The 14,567-nt window shown below is 40.9% G+C and overlaps 1 protein-coding gene and 1 long non-coding RNA gene across 5 annotated transcripts in view; one reads left to right on the top strand and one right to left on the bottom strand.

Annotated features, from left to right (window-relative positions):
- The window catches only part of LOC134299453 (uncharacterized), a 52,935-nt gene that overhangs the window by 1,225 nt on the left and 37,143 nt on the right, over positions 1-14,567 (bottom strand). The gene's annotated exons all lie outside the window — the stretch shown is intronic.
- The window catches only part of il17rel (interleukin 17 receptor E like), a 68,679-nt gene that overhangs the window by 45,299 nt on the left and 8,813 nt on the right, over positions 1-14,567 (top strand). For all 4 annotated transcript variants that reach the window (XM_062982274.1, XM_062982273.1, XM_062982272.1 and 1 more), the window contains exons 11-15: positions 902-946; positions 3,569-3,626; positions 7,729-7,874; positions 11,512-11,577; positions 13,229-13,286. In XM_062982274.1, the coding sequence (XP_062838344.1) occupies positions 902-946; positions 3,569-3,626; positions 7,729-7,874; positions 11,512-11,577; positions 13,229-13,286 (373 nt within the window). The remainder of the gene's footprint in view (positions 1-901; positions 947-3,568; positions 3,627-7,728; positions 7,875-11,511; positions 11,578-13,228; positions 13,287-14,567) is intronic.

Below are 14,567 nucleotides of genomic sequence, written 5' to 3'. Positions count from 1 at the left end.
AGCTGATAAGGGAGAGTCCACCAAAGTCACCCACCTAGGTGCCGGAGGTTGAGTAGTAAATATTTTGGTTCCTTTCACACAGCACATTTGTAATACTATAACTCCATTTTAACTGTCATACTACCATATCAGAATGGACAGGCGAAGTATCTCGCTTCTTCTGGCTTCCGGTGAGGAAAGAGGAAACAGCGGGGTGAATCTGTCACCCCACACACAGCTCCCTCTCATGATGCTTTCCCCATCACAGCTCCCTATTGCAATGCTTTTACCCTGGTTGGGGGAGGAGTCACAGGCAACTAGGTCTGATGGCAGCTGTGGGGCCCTGTCTCCAAAAAAGGCTCTAAACATCCCAGAACTCTTATTTTGAGCCATGTGATGAGGTCAATCTATGAAATCCTAGGATTTTCAGTTTAGGAGGAAGATTGAGAATTCTCTAGCTTTAATCCTCTAGTTATTTTGGATTCCAGATCTTGCAGTTGGCTAAGCTAGCTAGGAGTTGGCCAAGCTAGCTTCTGGGAGTTGAAATCTCAAATCTGGAAGACCAAATGTTAGGAACCATTTCTGTAGTGCCTTGTTCAACAACAAATTTCTGGGTTTCATACAATCTTGCCATGCAGCTAATGTAAAATTATAATATTGTAACTCTAGTCTGAAAGGGAATCCCAAGGAAGCAGTTCTTGGGTGATCAGTTGGAAAAATTTCGAGTGACTATCTTCAGTAGGGCTGCTGTGAGTTGCAGTCCTACAGTATCCTACCATACAATTACCACTCTTGGATTCCCGTTTGGTTGAGTTCAAACTTTTAATAACGACTCTTTTAAAATCCTATGAAACTTCACCCCATGACATTTGGCACTTAAGTGATTGTCAATAGCTGATTATTTGATTTTTCTTTCAATCAGGTGAAATATTCTCAAGTCGATGCCAATCCAGGACTTTGTATGAAGGTATAATATTATTTTCTAATATAATTTTCTTACTACTTTTATTAAAGATATTGATAAGAGAGTTGACTTATTAATTGCAACTGCCAAGCAGTAAATATCCTTTCCCATATTTTCCTTCTCATTATTACATGTTTGCTAACAAAGAAGGTAAGAAGGAAGACATGAACAAACATAGCATATGACTATGGCCCATGTAAACACAAACTGTATTCCTCCTCAATTCCCTCTTTCCCTTCAGCAGCTTTGTTAAACTTGTAGGGCTGTCATAATTAGTAAAGCATTACCAGATAACTTAAAACATTGAAGAAGCTTTGATGTTGTTAATATTATAATATTTTAATTAAATTTAAATGATTAGGCTAAAGTCTAAGATCCCACTGTTAAATCCAAAAGTGGCAATTTTAAAGAAAGATTGTATTAACTCTCAATGAAAACAAAGAGCCTTACTTCTTAGTAAATCCGTAAAGATTGTACTGTGATTTGTCATTGGCTTTGGCAGAAGTCAAAATCCTATGAATTAGTTCATGTTTGGTTTTTATTTTAGCAGGAAATGTATCTGTGCGCACACTAAACATTATATTAAATATAGCTATGCATTTTGATGCCAGTAGAATCACATAGGCAGGACAGAGAATCATTATTGGGAATAGAGAACTGAATTTCCCTTTTCCCTGCCTGCAGAATTTCTGGAGGAAGGTAAAATGTTAATAAACCCGGGACTTTTCGGACTACATATTTATAGTGCTGTGATTTCACTTTTTCTGCCAGTTTCATCCTAAGGAGCACTGAGGCTCATAGTTGGGTGAGGCAATAGAGTTCTTTCAAAGAGAATTCTAAAGGCCCTTTCCATGAAAAAGAACCATGGCAGTTAAAGTGGAAGAATAGCAGTGTAATGATGTAGCGCAAATGGGCTTATTGTATTTTCTTTGACGGATCAACCATCATTGGATTATTTGCACTCTCTGCCTGCTCTATTTACCCTTCCCAACTGATGCTATATGAATGGTGCAGAACTTGCACACTTGGTCCTGAGTAAAAGTACATAAGGCCCCTTCAGACACTTTAGCTCTGCCACTGCCATCGCCCATCTGCCACCCACTGCCATCATCAGAATAGAGATGCTGCACATGAAACTGAGACTTTCTATAAATATGATAGAATACAGGGGCCAGAATTGTGTGGCCTCCACACCTTATCCCACTGTGTTTCTCAGCATTGCTCTCCACAAGCTGTTCTGGTTAGAGCTTCTGGGACTTAAGACCTCATCACATGGGGGACTGCGGGGGCATCCATGGGGCAGTGGGACAAATCTGGCAGACAGAAGGCGAAGCTGTCGTTCCACACCCTGCATCAGCTGTATCATCTCGCTTTCCTTGGCCTACCTAACGAGAACATGGGTAGTCTCCCATATTCTCAGGTCTCCATCCTAGGACGCTTCCAGGACAGAACCAGAATGGAGCCCCACCAGAAGTAGTCCTGCGTCATGTGATGGGCTTCGGTGGGCTCCGTCCTGGATCTGTCCTGGAAGCGTCCAGGACAGAGCCAAACCTCATTTGATGAGGCTCGTGCAGTGCAACTACAGTAGAGTCTCGGTTATTCGAGATAAAGGGGCGGGCCCAATCTCGGATAACCAAACTGCTCGGATTGCTGGGAGGCCCTATTTATCCCTCCCGGCAATCCAGTTAAGGGAAGTGCCCGTGAGCGCTGCTGCCTAGTAATGCTCATGGGCGCTTCCCAAGGGGCGAGGGCTTTCCGAAGGACGTCTCCCCAGATCTCCCTTGGCCAGGCCCTTGCTGGAGGAAAGAGTTTCCTCCAGCAAGGGCCTGGCTGAGGAAAACCCATGGCACACTCCTCGTCTCTCAGAGGGAAAGGCCCTTGCTGGAGCAAGGGCCTGTCCCTCCGAGAAAAGTGAAGTGTGCCCTGGATCTCCCTTGGCCAGGCCCTTGCTGGAGGAAACCTTTTCCTCCAGCAAGGACCTGGCTGAGGGAGATCTGGGGAGACATCCCTCGGCGAGCCCTCACCGCTTGGGAAGCACCCCACGAGTGCTTCTGCAACCATCGTGGGGCGCTTCTCTGGGCTGAGCCCTCACCAATAGCGGGGCGCTTCCGGGGTGCTTCCTCCTCCCTGTCCCTCTCCTTCTCTTGAGCTCCCTTTGCTTGAGAGAAGGAGAGGGAGAGGGAGGGGTGCCCCGGTGGCGCCTCGGATAATACAGAGGCTCGGTTAACTGGGGCTCAATTAACTGAGACTCTACTGTATACAGTATATGAAAGGTCATATAATTCTTGGCCATTGTAATGAATGTGCTTTGATCAGGGGAGTAGGGTCTCTTCAGTCTTACTATCTTTCTCCACTGTTCAGTCATTTAAACATATGAAAACACAGCACAATCCTATAGATGTTTGCTTCAAGGTCTTATTCTCTAGTGTTGTGAATAGGACTGCAATCAAAGCTTGTTGTTTAATTGATTCTATATACATCATGGCCATTCTGTCCAAGATACTGGCCTGACAGTCTTATAGAGATTAAGCTTCAGCTTGATTAAATTATTGTATCACTCCATTGTAAATAGAAATTACAAAGATTCACATTTCCTAACTATTTTTTTATTGAAATCTTTTCTAGTTTACAACAGATGATGGTTCCTGGGTGAGATGTCCTTTTGCCCATGGAAATTTCCAAGGTAAAATGCAGTTTATGTTTATAAATAGCTTCTTATCGTATTTATTTGATTAAATATCCCCCCTTGCCCACAGGAAAACTATCACCTTCCAAAACCACACCCTTAAAATCATAAAGCTCATACATCTATAACTGATTTATTGAATCACAGAATATCACATTTCTTTGTCTGAGAACTATGAATCTTTTTCTCTCTGGATATTGCTGGATTCCACATCTATTATTCCTTATCATGGACTGTGCTAGTTGGAGATGATAGGAATTATAGTCCAATAACAGCTGAAAGGCGATATATTGCCCACTTCTGCTGTAAAATAATGCTTGTGTGTGTGTGTATGTGTATGTGTGTGTGCACATTCAAAGACTGAAAACACCATGAATGTATCACAGATTGTAATATTTTCCATGGGGTAACATGAAACTTTCTTCCTCCAAGAATAAAACAAATATTTGTAGTGCTAATTTGCAAAACAAATTACAGGCAGTCCCCAAGTTATGAACAAGATAAGTTCTGTAGGTTTGTTCTTAAACTGAATTTTTGTGAGTCAGAACAGGTATATTTTTAAATGTAACTCCAGCCAAATAGATCTCTCTCTCTCTCTCTCTCTCTCTCTCTCTCTCTCTCTCTCTCTCTCCCTCCCTCCCTCCCTCTCTCTCTCTCTCTAGCACAGAGAAGGGTTAACATGAAAAAATTGGCTTGTTGTGGAAATTGATTAATGATAAAACTTCAGTTGAAACAACTTTTCACCATGAGTGAATTTCCCTTCCTAGGGATAGATTTCTCTCACTTCCTGTTATCTTTCCCCTGTTCTTAACTATGAGTCATTTGTAACTCGGGGACTACCTATACTTATTTAAAACCCTTTTGCGAGGTCTCAATGTGTGAAGGGACTGTGTTCCTGGCATTGCTCCTGGATGTTGCATGCTGTTCACGACCCAGTCAACATATCATCTGTGTCAGATGAGGGATCAACTGTATTTTACAGTCAAAGCTACCATTGACATTACATGATCAAAACTCAAAGCTTTGCTGCATAACACTTCCTGATGTACAATGCAGTGATACGCAATTATTTTTTGCCAGTGAACTCTTAAACAAGCGTTACTGTACCAAGTTTTTCCCCACGAATAGATGGAGCACCATCAGTGCAAATGGCCACTAGGTTTTCAAATGTTATGCCTAACTTTACAGTTACACACTTATTCACTTGATTTGTGATTTCTTTTCCAGTAGTTTGATCTTGCATGGAGCACAAACCAATCAGTTCCTCGGTTACTTCAAAGTTGTCATCAACATCTTGAATAAACAGTATCTGTCAAATCAGTGCTCTTGTTTATCATTAAAGAATAATAGCTGGATTCGTTTGCCTTCTGATTTAAATGATCATCAATGTTATTGGATATACCCTGTTTCCCCAAAAATAAGACAGTGTCTTATATTATTTTTTGCTCCCAAAGATGCACTAGGTCTTATTTTCAGGGGATGTCTTATTTTTCCATGAAGAAGAATTCACATTTATAGTTGAACAAAAAATGAACATTTATTATATACTGTACAGTAGTTGTCATCACAAACCAGCATGACCAGACAAACTGAATCTTATCAGGAATTTCTTGTTACTACCATTATTTCAATGTATAACCATCTATAATATGTATATTTACCGATCCTGCACGCTCTGGTGTTCTGTTTGGCAGGCATGCTTCCAAACAAAAACTTTGCTAGGTCTTACTTTCAGGGGAGGCCTTATATTTAGCAATTCAGCAAAACCTATACTAGGTCTTATTTTCCGGGGATGTCTTATTTTTGGGGAAACTGGGTATCTAGTCTTTCCTGCACAGTCATATGAGGCAAACTTTCCCCCCCTCAAAATATTTTTTTATTGGGACATAATCTAGAAACTGTAATCAGTTATTAAAGTCTCCTTTAATAAAACACTTCCCAGCTGCACCAATTTCTTTAGAAATCTGAAAACTAACCTTAGTAGCCACCTCATTTTCTAAGTTTATTTTCTTGAAATAATCGGGATGACATCTCATTATCTAGTCAATAAATCAGTGAAATTTTCATATACACTGAGGCCCTTTTCTCAAAACAAATAAAAATGAATACCGCATGAATGACATTTAGAGAATTATGATTTAGAATGGGATTGAGAAATCACTTCAGGAATCATTAGAAGACCACTTTCATATTGATTTATTGCAAACACTGAGCATCTTTTTTTTTTTTGGATTCCATGGGACCAATTATAAATGGATATTGAAAACACGATCAGAATTTAAGACTTATTTTTACAACAGCAATACAAACAATTATATTAAAAATGTACAGATGTACATTATCCAAAAGATACTGTGGATCAAATAGTGTCCTAGTACAGAACTTGATTGTAGGGCTCTTTTACATATACTGCCCATGAAGCTCCCAGTGGCATAATGGGTTAAACCCTTGTGCCGGCAGGACTGCTGACTGACAGATCAATGGTTCGGATCCAGGGAGAGCAGGTGAGCTCCCTCTGTCAATTCCAGCTCCCCATGTGGGGACATGAGAGAAGCCTCCCCCAAGGATGGTAAAAATATCAAACATCTAGGCGTCCCTTGGGCAACATCCTTGCAGACGGCCAATTCTCTATATGAAAAAAATAGTATAACAACTTTGGATACAACTTGAATGCCCTAAATAGAAAATATGTAATAGACGCAAATACATAACAGAAATTCCACTATAAGGATTTTACTCTTTTGTCTCCTCCTGAATACATTGCTGAGAATCTAGCTAATTTATGTCAAGTGAAAAAGACCGACTGGTAATTTTTATCTCTGGCAACCACATCTCCAGCTCTCTCTCATTTTCTGATCTTGGCTGGATCAGTGCAATAATCCACAAGGGAGTATATTACTTTTTTGTTAGGAAAACTGAACACTGACTCTCTTAAGCCTGGTATGAATGTTAAACTGGCAAGGGAGGAGGAGTGGAGAAAGATGAACAAATGGGAAAAAAGGAAATTTGCATAGTTGAGTGTTGAACTTTGATTCTGGAGACCAGTAAGCCATGAAATTCATCTTGGGCAAGTCACACTCTCTCAGTTTCAGAAGACCGCGATGGCAAACCTCTTCTGAACAATTTTAGCAACAAAATCCTGTAATAAGTTCATCTGAGGACACTTCCAGACAGCACTAAATTACGGGCTTTAAACAGGGGCAAAAAATCCCAAGACTTCAGAAGAGGTCCACATACAGACCTGTTAGTCCTGGGATTTCTGCTTCTGTTGTCCAGACTTACTGCTTTGTTCTGAGATTTAGAATCTCCCAAGATGGCCGCTGTGGGACTTCCACTGGAAACTTCAGAGGTTCCCTCCCCCCCCCCCCCCCAAATGGCAAGATGCAGATATGCAGAGATTCGGATATGCAGATCACTGCAAAAGTTTCATTCTTTGTCCTGGGCAGAGAAACTGTGCCCCTCAGATGTTTCATGAAGTATCCCCCACACAAACAAACACTACCCCATCCTGTACACAATCATTGACTAGTTTTACAGCCTGGCTACCTGGCCATCTGTCCATTTGGTTGTGTACTTGTGGCATCGAATAACAGGGTGCTGTTCCTGGGTTATACATGGCTTCTCCTATTAGCCACCTGCATGACTTTGGCTCTCAGTATTTACATTCCTCTCCAGCACATCCATGTCCCAACAGTCAGTACTAAGTTTTTGCTATTTAATAAACTGTACACATGTTGTTAGCATACACCCAATGAGAAACCACATGTATAACCCGGCAACCCATCCTGTTGTTCCCTGGCACAAGTATACCACAAATTCTATCTGCACAGATGGCCATACAACAAAATCGGAGTAATTATAGTAATGATGGCTTTCTGTTCCTGGTTTGAAAGTGTCTGTTACTGTTTCATTGTGTACTGCACTGATCTGCATGTTACAGGAATAAACGATGAAATGTGGACATTTTGTTATCAGTTTTGAGCTGCAATGATAAAGATATCTGTGAATTAAAAACAAAAGCATAATAGAAACATTGCCTATTGAAATAGCACCAGCTGTCAATTGCACAAGTCAAGTCAATTTCCTCATCCTGTTTCAGCTTGGAAAATGAGACTTGCTGTGATGGAAGATCACATAGAAGTTTCCTTCGTGTCACACCCAGAGGCAAAATTTTCAGTTCTTGTATGTCAAAAGACTGAGTCGTCTTCATGTAACTCTGCTGGAATACACCAGCCAATTTCAGTGGTTTGTACAGCTTTTTATGTTGAAAATTGTACATTCGGGGAGGGAAATGTAAGCTCGGAAGGATTAATAGGGGTCTTCAGGAGCATGAAAGTGGAATCGTCGGGTGAATTTGCTTCCTGCAGGCATCACTTTGCCTACTTCTCCTCTAAGTGTTGCTGGACTGCATTTTTAATTAATCCTCACCAGTAATAGCTAGGACAGACTGAATTGGTAGTACTACATCTTGCTCTATATCAGTGGTGTCCAACCTTTAGGTCTCCAAGTGCTTTGAACTTCAACTCCCAGCAATCCCACCCAGTTTATCAGCTGTTAGGAATTGTGGGAGCTGAAGTCCAAAACACCTGGAGGTCCAAGGTTGGGAACCACTGCTCTATATGGATATATCTAAATCTGAAGAGTGTCAAGGTCAAAGTTTAGCAGTCATTTTTCTGCTTCTTCTGCCTCCAATAAGGAACAGGTATATGAGATTATAGCCAGACTCTGATGTGAAATTGTTGTTGTGCATCTTCATGTCATTTCTGACTTACAGCAAACATGAGGTGAACCTATCATAAGGTTTGCTTGGCAAGATTTGTTCCAAGTAGGTTTGCCTTTGCCTCCTTTTGAGGCTAAGTTAATGTGAATTACCCAAGTCACCCAGTAGATTTCCATGGCTGACTGGGGAATTGTATATGTTGTACGCCGCTTTGAATCCCACTCACGGGAAAAAAACAGGATAGAAGTAAATTATTATCAATAATAATAATAATAATAATAATAATAATAATAATAATAATAATAATAATAAATGGAGCCCACCGTGGCACATCAGGTTAAACTGCTGAGCTGCTGAACTTGCTGACAGAAAAGTTGCCAGGTTCGAATCCGGGGAGCAGGGTGAGCTCCCCCTATTAGCCCCAGCTTCTGTCAACCTAGCAGTTGGAAAACATGCAAATGTGAGTAGATCGATAGGTACCGCTCCGGTGGTAAGGTAGCAGCGCGCCATGCAGTCATGCTGGCCACATGGCCTTGGAGGTTTTTTTCGGACAATGCTGGCTCTTCGGCTTAGAAATGGAGATGAGCACCAACCCCCTGAGTTGGACACGACTGGACTTAATGTCAGGGGAAAACCTTTCAATAATAATAATAATAATAATAATAATACCATGTTCTCCATAGTCATAGGGCTCTTCTATGCTAACTGATAATTTCAGCTTGATCTGGCATCCAAGATACCAGATTGGTCTTTCATGGTGACCAGAATAGGGACTCCCTGAGCTGCTTTGGAGGTGGTAGGTAGTCCAAACTGCTCAGTCCCACTGTTCACAGTTTGATGCCACTGGGTATCCACCCTAGGGATGCCCACATGTTGAGGTTGTCATCAGCTACATATGTCACCTAACTTTGTCTATAGCGCTCTTGCTGACTTCATTCAGAGTGCCCATGCAGGAAGGAAGAGGGGAAAGCCCCTCTTGTTCCCGATCTATTGGCACATAGGCGCTCTGGCTCGTGCCTGCTTGAGACCAAAGAATGCAGGAAGACAGTCAAGACATTGCCACCAGTTCCAGTTAGGAACTGCCCCAGCTGACTTCACTCTGGCTTATTAGGGGGATCCGGGATTTAGGCTTCCCCTGAGTTAGGAAGGCCACATTAAAGTGGCCTCATTCTGGATTAAGCCAGATCAGTCCTGAGGATGTTTAGATGCAGCAGGGCAGAACCAAACACTCACCACCCTAAGTGGTTAGCATAGATGAGCCCACTATATCAACCCACTATATCACAGTGCTTCTCATGCTATGAGACTATTATAAGGAGGAACATTTTTCCTATAATACTGCTAGATGAATAGGTAAAGGTAAAGGTTTTCCTTGACATTAAGTCCAGTCATGTCTGACTCTGGGGGTTGGTGCTCATCTCCATTTCTAAGCCGAAGAGCCGGCGTTGTCCGTAGACACCTCCAAGGTCATGTGGCCGGCATGACTGCATGGAGCGCCGTTACCTTCCCGCCGGAGCGGTACCTATTGATCTACTCACATTGGCATGTTTTCGAACTACTAGGTTGGCAGAAGCTGGAGCAACAGCGGGCGCTCACTCCGCTCCGGGGATTTGAACCTGGGACATTTCGGTCTGCAAGTTCAGCAGCTCAGTGCTTTAACAATTTCTCCCTAAAATTTGATTGCCTAGAGATTGCTACACATATATTTTCAATGTGGTTTTAAAGTAGGATGGGAATCATGTAATGACACCGAACGATGTAGTTCTTAGAGTGATAGATTTGAATGCTATCATATAAGTGCTCGAATCCCTGCTCAATGATGGAAACCCACTAAGTGACATCAAGCAAGTTCCAAATTTCTGTTTCAAGCAGAATGCAATAGCAAACCATCTCTGAATATGTATTTCCATGAAAATCTAAAGGCAGACTCACTGTAAGTCAGAGTTCACCAGACAGCATATAACAACAATAATAACCTTGTGATTTTTCAGTTGCTGTTGGATCACACATTCCAGCAGCTGAAGCCAACTTAGTGGTGATGAATACTGGAAGGTGCAGCTCAACAATGCCTGAAGGGCCACAGGATTCTCTGATTTGGTTTAAATGGAACTGCAGAATAAATTGAGATCTCGGTTCACACTGTCTTAGATAAAACTGTGATTTACTGCTGAATTTGAATCAGTTATATAAATTAAAACAAAACAAAAAGAAAAGCACCCTTCTTGACTGTAGGAAGGAGAAAGTCAAAATAACAGTCAATCAAATATTTCATAGAAGCTTATGTTTCCTTTCATCTATCTTGGGAATCAACATGTAGTTTACCAAGGTCCTTCAGCACCTGGGTTTTATTTAGATGTATTATTGGATTACAACAGCTGTCATCTCAGCCATCATGGTGAAAAGAATAATAAGCATTGTAATTCAATACATCTGGAGGACATCTGGTTGGCGAGGACTGGTCAACTTGTTGTGAACTAGTATTATTCTGAAAACTATCAGTTCAACATAGCTGCTTAACAGCTTGCAGATCTAGATTATAGAAAAACAATACATTTTGTGTTTCAGCCCAAACTAATCAAGTAGTTCTCATGTATTTGGGAGCTACGCTTTAGAGAACACTAAAAGATGAGATTGGCCTTGAACTATGTCCCGAATTGCGTGGTTGCTTCAACTGCATTTACTGTCTGGTAGTCCATGTGGCTTAAATAGTAGTAATCTCAGGGCCTTTCCACACAGCAATATATTCCAGAATATCAAGGCGGAAAATCCCACAATTTCTGCTTTGAACTGGGTTATCTGAGTCCACATTCAGATAATGTGGGATTTTCTGCCTTGATATTCCGATATTCAGGCCCTTTCCACACAACTAAATATAATCCCACTTTTTCTACTTTGAACTGGAATATATGGCAGTGTGGACTCAGATATCCCAGTTCAAAGCAGATATTGTGGGATTATTCTGGGTTATATGACTGTGTGGAAGGGCCCTGTAGTGTTGAAGCTACTTTACGGCCATTCCATAAAAGGAAAATTTCCACTAATGCAAACTATTGTTCTTTGTGAGACAGTAGAATGAATGTCATTACCAAAAAAGGAAAATATAAAATGTCCTGATACATCTGCTGCCTTGATGTTGATTGTTTCTTATTTTGCCATTTTTAGGCTGGTCTAAAGTCAGTGTCTGTCAACATTTCGGAGAAAACATGTGGTTCCAACTTCTGCATTCAGGTATGTCTTCTGTCTTTCAGATTTATCTTGTGGCAGAGTGCAAACAAAAACCAGCAGGGGAAGTCTCCCCTCTTCCTCCTTCCCTGTTGCCTATGATTGTGGTATGTTAGGAATCTGCAAACAGCAGTAGGAATTGTTTAAATGCAATTCCATAAACCCAAACAATGCATTTCAAAACTGTGGTCCCAATCAGGTATGATTTGGCAAACAATATATGAGTGTTAAACCCCAGAAGCCTTTATAATCCCATTATCAAATGATCACAAATACAATGATACGTTGTTTGTAAGAGATAGAAAAGGCAGTTTATAGCTGACAAAAAAGTTGACGCTTAAATTGACAGATGCTGAACAAGCCAGAGAACTTCAAAGAGAGCAACCATCAGAATACAGAATATATGAATACTAATTACATGTTTACTTGTCAAAATCTAGCAAGCACATGAATCATTGCAAGAGATTACTATTAAGGCTCCTTCTACACTGTCATATAAAATCCAGATTATCTGCTTTGAACTGGATTATATGGCAGTGTAGCTAATGCGGATTATCTGATTTGATAATCTGTATTACATGGCAGTGCAGAAGGGGCAGAAATTAATGTTGTCTCCTTTCTAATCATATGGAATGCGAACCATACTGTAAACTACAAAGTCAAGCTGATGTCATATCAATAGTGCAGATACACCCAGAGCCGACCCTAGGTATTTTTCAGGTGTAGGCGAACAGAATTTTGCCCCCCCCCCCCAAACCAATCACTGAAAAATAAAAACGTTGGATAAGCAAAAATATTGGATAATAATAATAAATAATAAATTATAAATAAATTTTATAAATATTATTTATAAATAATAATAATAATAATAATAATAATAATAATAATAATAATAATAATAAATTAAACATCAAAACATCATGTTTTACAACAAATCAACAGAAAAAGCAGTCTCGACTGCGCCCCCGTATGTTTTGTGCCCGAAGCGACTGCTTAATTTGCCTCATTTTTGAACCGGCTCTGGATATACCTTATATTCTCTGGAGAGAATCCAAAGGGAAGCAAATGTTCTGAAAATAACAAGAGGTAGTCATTGAATTCCAGTCTGTCCTTTTCACAATCTTATTTATCTATTTTAAATGTTCATGCATCTCTTTTTAGAGTTCAGGTCCTCCGGCAGAAGTCTTTCTGTTTGTGCAGAGAGCTGAAATATTTTACACACTTACCTAAGAGTCCCAGGGAACTCAATACAAGTAATTTTGGAATAGATGTGATAGGCTTATTATGCTGTTTGTTTCTAAAGCACTTAAAATTAGTGAAATTATCTACAATGAAAACCAGTTCCAGAGAATATTATTTTCTTGGATTCGTTGAAAACTATTGTATATTATTCAAAAGAGACAGAAAAGACCTGAGGCATTTTTTTTTTAAAAAAATGGTTAAACAGTCTAAACATTGCAGATGTTCCTGACCCAAATATAAATGTAATGCATCTAAACAGATCATTCCCTAACAAACTGCATTTGTTTAAAAACCAAGTACAGCTTGTTAGGAAATGAACCGTTTAAATCTTTGGATATGAGCTTAAAACAAATCTTCATTAATTGTTCTGTTGTTTCAAAGGCAAATAACATTTTCCTTTTTTTCCTTCAACAAGGGATGGAGAACAGATGTGGATTATTCTATCCCTTCATATATCTGTGATTTGCCTTGCAGTAAGTTCTGATAATGTACATCTATACCACCACCCTGCATCATATATCAGAATAATTGGGGAAACAGAAGGGATTTTGAAGGCCAGTGTAGTACTATACTTTGATTCTCATACGAAGATTTAAACTTTACATCTACATTTATGTATAAAATGGGGGCTTCTGTATGTTTGTAGCCAGAGTATGAGCAATCATTTCATGGTCACAGTGTAAATGACATATCCTTGTGCCTCCATGACCAGTGTGTTTGCTGCTGAAATGTCCACAATGGTACTAAGATGAAGCAGTATTTCTGCTGTTATGAACATTTCATTCAGAAGGTAGATAGATACTAGGGATGTGCATTTGGGGGAAACCTTGTCCAGTTTCATTGGGGCCCCCGATCCATTTTTTGTAAGTCTTCCAAAATTGGGAGAGTTGTTCATGCATCTCTTTTTAGAGTTCAGGTCCTCCTCAGGTTCTTTTGTTTCAGGGAAATCAGACCATTATGGGGAGGCCTTCCCACCCACTAGCTCCCCTTCCTGGCATGTGTTCTTCTTACCTGGCACCTGCTGTTTCTACTCTAGAGTAAGAGGTGCTTGGCTGCAGGCACTGGCAAGTGTGCATGTTTTCTGAGCCTGCCTGCATGCTCTGCTACACACACTCTTTCCTTGGAAAGTGGTTAGCCCTAGTTAGTCCTTGGAAAGAGAGTACATATGTAGCGGGGTGTGCAGGCAAGCCCGGAAAGCATGTGTACCTTCCAGTGCCTGCAGCCAAGTTCCTCTTACTCTAGAGTAAGAGGCGCTCAGGTGCAGGCAAGCTCTGGATCTGCCTGTCTGCACACCCCACCATACACTCCGAGAGTGCATGTGTTGCCTACAGCTGAGCTCCGGGCATGCCTGCCTGCACACCCTACCACACATGCACTCTCTTTCCAAGGTAGAATCATAGAATAGTAGAGTTGGAAGAGACCTCATGGGCCATCCAGTCCAACCCCCTGCCAAGAAGCAGGAAATCGCATTTAAAGCACCCCCGACATATGGCCATCCAGCCTCTGCTTAAAAGCCTCCAAAGAAGGAGCCTCCACCACAGTCCGGGGGAGAGAGTTCCACTGCCGAACAGCCCTCACTGTGAGGAAGTTCTTCCTAATGTTCAGGTGGAATCTCCTTTCCTATAGTTTGAAGCCATTGTTCTGTGTCTTCAAACTACAGGAAAGGAGATTCCACCTGAACATTAGGAAGAACTTCCTCACAGTGAGAGCTGTTCGGCAAGTTTGGATGCACACAAAAGCAGGCTTTTGTGTCA

Source organism: Anolis carolinensis, chromosome 5 (genome assembly GCF_035594765.1).
Source record: "Anolis carolinensis isolate JA03-04 chromosome 5, rAnoCar3.1.pri, whole genome shotgun sequence".
NCBI classification, from domain to species: Eukaryota; Metazoa; Chordata; class Lepidosauria; order Squamata; family Dactyloidae; genus Anolis; species Anolis carolinensis.
The sequence above is the reverse complement of the archived record's forward strand: the minus strand, read 5'-3'. Positions and strand labels throughout refer to the sequence as shown.